At 40.8% G+C, this 9,387-nt stretch overlaps 1 protein-coding gene and 1 non-coding gene across 2 annotated transcripts; one reads left to right on the forward strand and one right to left on the reverse strand.

Moving 5' to 3' along the window:
* Positions 1-4,881: 4,881 nt before the first annotated feature.
* tha1 (threonine aldolase 1) lies at positions 4,882-7,940 on the forward strand. The gene is made up of 7 exons (XM_037755743.1): positions 4,882-5,238; positions 6,158-6,241; positions 6,322-6,410; positions 6,496-6,681; positions 6,812-6,949; positions 7,039-7,231; positions 7,456-7,940. Exons 1-7 carry the CDS (start codon positions 4,983-4,985, stop codon positions 7,761-7,763), a joined length of 1,254 nt encoding a protein of 417 aa, XP_037611671.1. The 5' UTR covers positions 4,882-4,982; the 3' UTR covers positions 7,764-7,940.
* Positions 7,941-8,851: 911 nt separating this feature from the next.
* On the reverse strand, positions 8,852-8,933 carry trnal-uag. The gene has a single exon. It is a non-coding gene; the product is annotated as a tRNA-Leu (tRNA).
* Positions 8,934-9,387: the final 454 nt, after the last annotated feature.

Consider the following 9,387-nt stretch of genomic DNA (forward strand, 5'->3'; position numbering starts at 1 on the left):
CAATGGATTCCTTGGGTTGTCCAGTTTCATTTAACTCTAAAACTGAAAAAAGAAAAGAATGTGCTAACATCTGGCGGGCCAAATCGAACCTGATGATGGGCCAACTTTGGGTCCTACTTTGGGCAGCCTTTAGAGTGACTTCCATCTTTGTTGCAACAGTTTAGGGGGTGGGGGCACTTTCCTGTTTCAACACGACAATGCCCACATTGTACACAGTGAGGTCCATAAAGAAAAGGGTTTCCGAGATTGATGTGGGAGAACTGGAACGGCTCTCTGACCTCAACCCCGTCAAACACTTTGGGGATGAACTGGAGCATTGTCTGTAAGCCCGGCGTTATCGCCCAACATCAGCGCTCCACCTCACTGATGTTCTTGAGACTTGCAACAACACATTATGTAATAACCAAATTTTGTTATTACAAAATGTGAGTTTTCATTCATAAGAATCATTATAACATTATAACAACGTTGTTTATTTTATGCATTCCAGAATAAATCATACTGATTCAAAATTCATTAATTTTTAAACATGTCTGTAATGTATTTTGGTAAAAGTCCATGTATTGATTTATAAGCGTTGCCTTATATTCAGTTCTGTAGCTGACAGGAAGCCAGTGTAGTGACTTAAAGGAACAGTGTGTAGCATTTCTATCAGCAGAAATAGAATATAATATTCATAACTATGTTTTCTTTAGTGTATAATCACCTGAAACTAAGAATTGTTGTGTTTTTTGTTAGCTTAGAATGAGCCATCCTACTTCTCCGACATGCTTGTGAAACTGCGGAAACGTGAGCCGCAGAGTGTAAAACCGTGGTACCACCAGCCGCCGTCTGACTTCCGTTGCTCCTAAAGTTGTGTTATTATGGTAAGGATGGCCTCTGAGGCGATGCGAACGGCGTTATCATGACTTTCGTTACCACAGTCTTGGAAAGAGAGAAGTGAGCAGAGGGGTACTCAGTTGGTTGCAATCTGCAACTACACCACTAGATGCTGCCAAATCCTACACACTGTACCTTTAAGAATCGGGGTGATGTGACCCTCTGAAATTTTGGTCCCTGTAAGAACTCCAGCAGCTGCATTATGAACAAGTTAAAGCTTTTTGATGGTCTTTTTTTTTTTGCAAAGCACTGTCAAAATTTAGACGGAGTCAACTATAACGCCAAGTGGGAGACCCAACCCTGTACCACGCCGAAATGGGTAATAGACCAGCCTGTCCACTAGAGGATAGCATGTTTTAGCGTTCTGCTTCACCAAGGCATGAATATTACACTTGTGTATTAAGGTGCAGTAACAGCAGGGGGCGACACAACCACTCACTTAGGATTAAGCAACTAAACCACTGAATTAGGTTTAGGAAAAACGTCATGGTTGGGCTACAAAACTAAGTAAAATACGTACGTAAACAGCGTAACATAAGTACGGAAAACTGCTTTGGAAAAGAAGGAATTTAGCCTCCCCTATATCTTAAGAGCAATGTGTGTGTGTGTGTGTGTGTGTGTGTGTGTGTGTGTGTAGTAAAGCATGTCCACATGGCCCATGACATATGAAGTAGGTGGGGGGGAATAGTATGAAATGTGAACCAGATGTTACTCTTGTTTCGCAGGCACTGATGTCGACACCTTTACACTGCAGAGGGAAATGTGTGTGTGTGCGTGTGTGTGAGTGTGTGTGTGCGTCTTTGGTGTGTGTATGAGAAACCTCATTTGAGGGAAGGCTTCCCATAAACACCTGTTTTGTTCCGGTTAATATCTCTCGTCATGGTGAAGAAATGATGGCCTCAGTGAAAGAGGAGAGAGAGAGAGAGAGAGAGAGAGAGAGAGAAGAGGGGGGTCACCTCCATTCCCCTCCTTCTGTGAAAGAGAAGAGCTCATGTGGGATGAACACATTCGTTTATTCATTCGGCCCGTCTATTTTCAGCCCAGTGGGTTTATGGTTATTGGAAAGGCGTTGCCGTCTCGCTCCTTCCCAGAAGGAGTCAATATTTCTCCCTCTCCTTCATTTCTCCCTCTCTGCCTCTTTTTTTTTTTTTCTCTAATTCAATATTTTCTCCAAAACACCGCTCTCCACCACGCACACAGGCAAGGAATGCTGGGAGGCATTTGAGAGAAACAAAACAGACAAAAGTGTGAGGTTACAGAAGCCAACAGTGATCCCGGAAAAACTCCTTCCCAGGACGCCGTCGTCTCTCCCACTTTCTCCTTCTCATCACAGCCTCCCTCCTCCACATCGCTGCTCCAGCGTTGCTTACAGATGCATCTTTATCTCTCTCCGTTCACGGCTCTTGTGGGGCTCTCGAGACCGACTGTGGCCTTTTTTACGACGCTGATGTTTGCTAATGACTTTTAATGACGACTTGTTATGGCTCATAAAAGCCGGCTCTGTTACTGGCAATATCAACTTTAACTACAGTACGGTGCGGTCCTGATAACACACACTGGGACTTTTATCGGGTGATTAACATCAGACAAGACAGCATGAGTATGCATGCGAGGGGGAAGTGTGTGTGTGTGCGTGTGTGTGTGTGAGGGGAGGGAGATATGAATGTAGTGTTAGCGGGTCAGAAAGTGAGTGAGGGAGGGAGGAGGGGGTTGTTTTGTAATGAGTGCACCTCCCTCGTACCCTAATCTCAGTCCACGGCAGATAAATTCCCACAAGTCTTCACCTCTAAATATTGACTTAGTCCGAGAGACACGAGGGAGCCGATAAAAATAGAGGATAGAGCTGGATATAACCAGTTCAGTTTGGGCCCCATCATGTCCTGTGTTTGTGTTAAGGCTGTCAAAGGTAACGCGTTAACCCAATTTGATCTTTCGGAGGTTGTAGCGGGCTCAGTTTTAAAGCTAGAGTGAAGATACTGGTATCATATGAAACTAGAAAACTTGAGGAATCCAGTGGTTGAAGCAGGTTAAATAAAATTACGCTAAATTTTGGCGAGGAAAAACTGGCATGGCCAGTTTCAAAGGGGTCCCTTTGACCTCTGACCTCAAGATATGTGAATGAAAATGGGTTCTATGGGTACCCACGAGTCTCCCCTTTACAGACATGCCCACTTTATGATAATCACATGCAGTTTTGGGTAAGTCATAGTCAAGTCAGCACACTGACTCACTGACAGCTGTCGGACTTGAGTTTGCGATTTGAGCATATTTTGAATGCTAAATGCAGTACCTGTGAGGGTTTCTGGACAATATCTGTCATTGTTTTGTGTTGTTAATTGATTTCCAATAATAAATATATACATATATTTGCGTAAAGCAGCATATTTGTCCACTCCCGTGTTGATAAGAATATTAAATACTTGACAAATCTGCCTTTAAGATTAATCGCGATTAAATATTTTAATGGATTGCCAGCCCTAGTTTTTGTATGTAGTGCTTTCACCTCCTTTCTCGCTCTCCACAATAAGATAAATGGATGATGGATGACAGCGAGGTGGAATTAGCTTTACGGCTCAGAGCAGGGATAAAGGTCAAGCCAAAAGCAGGTTTGCGACCCCTGAAGAATCTGAGGGTGTCACAGTTATTTCAGAGCACTTGAGGCGTAAACATATCATACACACAGATGCACAGAGAGACGTTTACGCACATGTATGCCTCACTCACTGGGGCGGATTAACGCAGGACACGGTGAGAGTTAAATCTACCACATAAAACATGACGCATTCTGACTAAAGATAATTGTGGAAAAGTAGAGGAATGTGTCTGAGAATATCTTAAGGGGAAATTCAGAGGGCCATTGTAATAGTGTGAGATGATCTGTGTGTCTATGTGAATATGATTATGTTCATTATTTAACACTAAGAAAAGATTCTTCTTACCATTGTTTTCTGTGCAAGCACACCAATGCTTTATATAAGTAAAGGAAATGAATCGCCAACTATTACTGTTCTCAAATGTCTCTTGTTTTTCTGTGTTTTATATCACAATAAACTGGATATCTTTGGGTTTGGTCATTTAAAGAGGTCACATTGTCTTCTAGGTCAGTCCTTCCCAAAGACTGGGTCGAGACCCACAGGTGGGTCGCAGGAGATTTTATTACGGTCGCTAAATAAATTAGAAGAATTTCTTCCATAGTCTTTTATTCAACATTTATATCTGCAGTTCGCCTCTGAGCCACACGAGGGAGCCTGAATGTTCGTATTGTTCTGATAATTGTAGCCTTCTTATAAAATATGAAAGGCTGGCGTACAATCTGTTTGTTTTACTGAAAGAAACAAGAGCCTGTTAACTCCACCTAAATGTATTTATTTGATTTATACCCCCACCCCCCCATCCCTATAACAATATTACTGCAACATTAAATAAGCAGAATTAATTTCATAAACAATTAAATTTATACATTTAAATCCAATAGAAACATAAACGAAACATGTACAAAAAAAAAAGGAAAAAGGAAAAAGGAAAGGACCAAAAACACAAAAAGATAGGTAAATTAAAAATAATAATAATAAATAAATAAAAAAAACAACAAAAAAAAAACTAAGTATAAATTGTGAATTATATGTAATATGAGGTCAGCAGTTTAAAACTTCAATGTCAGTGGTATCCATTTTTTCTATATGGATTAAAAAAGGTCTCCATATAGCATAACATTTCTGAGCACACCCTCTTGTAGTATAGCAAATCTTCTCCAGTACCAAAAGACTGTAGTGTTATTTTGATTGCAATCTGTAGATGAAAGAAATCAGAATATGTGAATTAATGGATTATGTTACTAAGAAGGCTCCAGTTTTGAAATAACAAGATTTGCAGTTTCAATTAATTATCCAATTATCAGAGCAGTTTGCTATTAGAGTTAATATGCATTATAATTAGCTTTATTAGAATAAAGGCGCCCTCTTGTGGTCAACACTGCTCTGTGCACCCTGATGGGCTGATCGGTGATCCATTAACTCTCCTTGCAGTCAATGACTATCGATTACAACACCGATTCAAAGTTCAACACATAAACAGCTCCTGATCATGGTTATAGGAGCAGCATAATGTCTCTGAAGACGTTTCCCTGCAGAGTTTTGTTGAGATGTTTGAACCCCGGTGTCTCGGTGGGACGGAGCTCCGCGCGGGGCTACTACAACAACACCGGGAAGCCCAGAGACCCGCAGCCGGGCGGAGCGACTCGCGGCCGGCTGGTGGACCTCCGCAGCGACACGGTGACCAAACCGGGGCCAGCGATGAGGCAGGCGATGGCTGAGGCCGAGGTCGGAGATGACGTCATGGGAGAAGACCCGAGTGTTAACGGTCAGAGCCGAAGATGACGTAGTGATCAAATCAGGAACCTGATTTATTTTATTTATTTTTTATTGAACAAATTCAAATGTACAAACAACATGGCTCATAGATTATATTGCATTAAAGTAAAAGGACAAGGTGCATACAGAATAAGAACAAATAAAATATGTAAAATTATACATGAAAATAATAATAAATTAAATTAAGGGCTAGGGCTTTACCTGTGTACAGCAGCAGGTTATCCAGGCAATGCACCAGAACAGTAAATAAAATGTACATAACAACACTAGAGAAATATATCTATAGAATATACAATATAAAGAATATTAGAATACACTATATACATACCCAACTACTACAACTAGTATATATATATATATATATAAATAAAAAGTATATATATATATAAATATATATACATTAGCAAAGAGTGCAAGTTACAATGTTTTGTTTTTAAATAAAAATTAAATGAGGTAGAATTTTCCTGAAAAAAAAATTATAATTATGAATTCATCATTTAAAAAAAAATTCTAATAATTTGTGTGAGCCAATAGTAAAATGATGTTGATATCAAGTGGTAGCTCTGGGTCGTCAGTTAGTGTGGAAAAAAACATAAATGGTAAGCGCCTGGCAATGATTTGTAGTGAAGTAAATGCAATGGAAAGGGGGAGGGAGAATATAACATGTAGTGGCTGAATGTTATCAATAGCACCTTTTTAAAAAGTAGTTTTAATTAAATCAAGGACTGGAGTAGATCTAATGAAATAGCTTGATAGATAATTATTCATCGGAAAATAATAATAATATGTTTGTATTTATATATAATATTCTACTGTATGTTGTAGTTCAATATGAATGCATGCACACCTGCATCTTTACTTGTGAAATACTACCTAAATCGTGCAATATTTGACACTAATTTCTGCAGAGTTACAGGAAATAGCAGCTGATATGTTCGGGATGGAGGCCGCACTGTTCGTTCCTTCTGGTACCATGAGTAATCTCATCGCAGGTGAGCATTTATCGGCAGAGACTGAATCCACGTTAATAAGGTCATAATGGTCATAAATGTGCACAAGTTTCATTCTGCAGTGATGGTGCACTGCAGGGAGCGGGGCGACGAGATGATTGTGGGAGATCTGTCCCATTTACACGTCTATGAGCAAGGAGGCAGCGCACAGGTGAGTGTACGAGAGCAGCAGACACCTGTGGTCAGGCCCAATGCGGTGCATTCATCATACAGTGTGTGTTTGTGGTTTGACACAGCTGGCTGGTGTCCACCCCACCACGGTGACCACCCTCCCCGATGGATCATTTGACTTGGAGCAGCTGGAATCGAAGATCCGCCACGGTTACCCCGACCCTCACTTCCCCCGCTCGCGCCTCATATGTGTGGAGGACACACACAACATACAGGGAGGGCGTGTGCTGCCGCTGACATTCCTACAGGAGGTGTGTGTGTGGAGATTTGTTTTTCGAAGATCATATTAATAAAACTTTTATGTCAACATGTGAAAGCAGCTGTGATACACTCGAATGGAAGATGCAGCAGCTCTCACAGGTTTGGTTTTCTGTCTCCAAGGTTCGTGCTTTGGCAGATAGATATGATCTGGCAGTCCACATGGATGGAGCCAGGGTGATGAACGCCGCTGTGGCCCAGGGGGTGCCTCCATCCACCATACTGCAGCACACACACACCGTCAGCGTGTGCCTCTCCAAGGTGGGACTGCAAACACACACACACAGAGAATGGACCTTAGCCCAAAGTAAATGTTCTCAAAGTCAAATTCACATTACGGTGTGTAACAGGGTTTGGGTGCCCCCGTGGGAACCATGCTGGCTGGACCTCAAGACTTCATCTCCCGGGCGGTGCGGTGCCGTAAAGCTCTGGGTGGGGGGATGCGGCAGGCTGGTATTCTGGCAGCAGCTGGAAAACTGTCTTTACTGGAGATGGTAGGAAGACTGGAGGAGGATCACCGCAATGCAAAAACCTTTGCTGAAGGTGAGCGGCTCATATTTCAGTCTCTGAAAATTACATCATCAGAGGAACAGTATGTAAGATTTCGGGGAATCTATTAGCAGAAGGCAAGGCAAACGCCGTTACCAAGGTTTTGAACTTAACGTCTCGTGTTACTTAGAAAGGGAGGATTGAGCAACCACACCACTAGATGTCGGCAAATCCTACACACTGTACCTTTAACTGCCTGCTTCTTCTCTTTTCTTCAGCTCTGCTCGACTGTGACCCTCCTCTGTTCGCTGTAGACATGGCCGCCGTGGAGACGAACATCCTGCGTTTCCGTCTACAGGAGTCCAGCTTAAGCCCCTCTGAGTTCTGCGCCCGTATGGGTCAGGTTGGCGAGGGAGAGGAGGCAGCACTCGGACAGGGGATACAAGTTCTCATGTACCCCTATTTTGGAAATTCAGTACGGGCTGTGTGGCATCTTGGGATTTCCCCTGAAGACACCCAGCTGGCCATCCAGAAAATGCAATTTGTGGCTTCTGAGTTCTTGAAGGAAAAAGTCAGGATCCAGTGAAACCTGATGCTTCCCAAGATGTGTAGTCTAATCACGAGGACTGATCATTGAAAATGTACACAGACTAATCAAGAAAGACATGGGACAAATACTGTACAACTGGAGTCACATGGGATATCTTTATATCAGTATTCATTTACATTTTTTTGTAATTCTTATTAAATTTAATGAACCCACTGTCTCTTTGTCTTGTCTTTTTTTAGGTATATTTTATATATTTTATTAGAGAAACACAGTAGAGAGATGACAAGGAATTGGGCACCCCTGCTAAATTTTGTTTAATAGGAATATTTTCTGAATTTGAGCAGCATATCACATCTTTAGGTTTGTATTTATGTTTTTTTAAAGGCCCTGAAAAACATTTTCCCCAATCTCAACCCATTACTATGAGCAATATTTTTCGTTTTTTAAATTTTTTTTCAGTTTATATCACAGAAGGCTAATCAAAACAATAAATGTTCATGTTAAAGAAGCTGGAGCCAATAGATTATTGGCATTTTTGCTTTAAAATAAGTGACAAACGATTAATCGATTATTAAGAGAGTTTGACAAAAAAAAATAACTCATGGTCCACTAGCCTTTTCCGGAGCTGTCAACCGCATCTCACTTGTCTTCCTCAGCTAATGGGGTAGAGGACTGATGGTAGTAAGTGGACCTTGAGTAAAAACATTTTGTATAGTGTTTACTATATCAAGTATGTATTTTCTTGCATTTCAGTGTTTTAGTGAGGAGTTAATTCAATACTGCATCATACTGAGAGGTGTTTCTAATATTTTGTCCACCCCATTTTTAGCAATGAGGGTACTCTAAATAAGCTTAAAGGGAAAATTCACCACCTTTTAATGCTTCTTATTCTTTTTTAGTCATGAAAATGTATTGTTATTGTGAAGGGGCTTTACAGTGCAGTAACCATATACAACCACAGGATGGTGCTGGTGTATCAGTTCCTGCTACGTAGTGAATTTATGCGGAAGCTGAAAACAGGAAAAGTCTGTTTTTTCTATCTTCTATTCTCGGTTGTGTGCCTGATATTGTTTATTTATCTACTGCTGGTATTAAATGAAATATAAAGCAAAATTAAAAAGTACTGGCAGCGGTGGGATTCGAACCCACGCCATCGAAATGACTGGAGCCTAAATCCAGCGCCTTAGACCACTCGGCCACGCTACCATATTGACACGCGAGAGAACACCATACTATTTATATTATCATATGCCTTTCAAAATGTTAGGTTGTACTGCAGAATGTTATCACTTTTTGTGACTACTTGTAACTATTATTATTATTGCATTCTAGCTTCACCTTCAAAATGGACGTATCAACAGTTTACTTATCTACGGAGTCCTGCAGGGGTCAATTACCGTGAGTATTTTTGATCATCTTACACAACAAAAACTGACAATAACTGCACTATACTGTATAATGACTGTGCAATATCATTATCATTATCACTACTAAGGTGTAATTCATACTGTGAAATATTTTCAGGTGGAATTTAATTTAATTCTCACTGTGCAATATTTTTTTCCACTTGTGCAATTTTGTTATTAGTCTGTTTATTGTCAATACTTTATATACTGCTCCTATTTTTATACTTCCTTCTATTTAAATGGTTCGTATTTTG

Source organism: Sebastes umbrosus, chromosome 20, assembly GCF_015220745.1.
Source record: "Sebastes umbrosus isolate fSebUmb1 chromosome 20, fSebUmb1.pri, whole genome shotgun sequence".
NCBI lineage: Eukaryota > Metazoa > Chordata > Actinopteri > Perciformes > Sebastidae > Sebastes > Sebastes umbrosus.

Excerpts from the sequence above, each read along its gene's own strand:
- tha1 (XM_037755743.1), top strand. The coding sequence starts at position 4,983 with ATGTCTCTGAAGACGTTTCCCTGCAGAGTTTTGTTGAGATGTTTGAAC. Across the intron at positions 6,411-6,495 it reads AGCAAGGAGGCAGCGCACAG|CTGGCTGGTGTCCACCCCAC; the intron begins GTGAGTGTACGA and ends GGTTTGACACAG. Across the intron at positions 7,232-7,455 it reads TGCAAAAACCTTTGCTGAAG|CTCTGCTCGACTGTGACCCT; the intron begins GTGAGCGGCTCA and ends TCTTTTCTTCAG.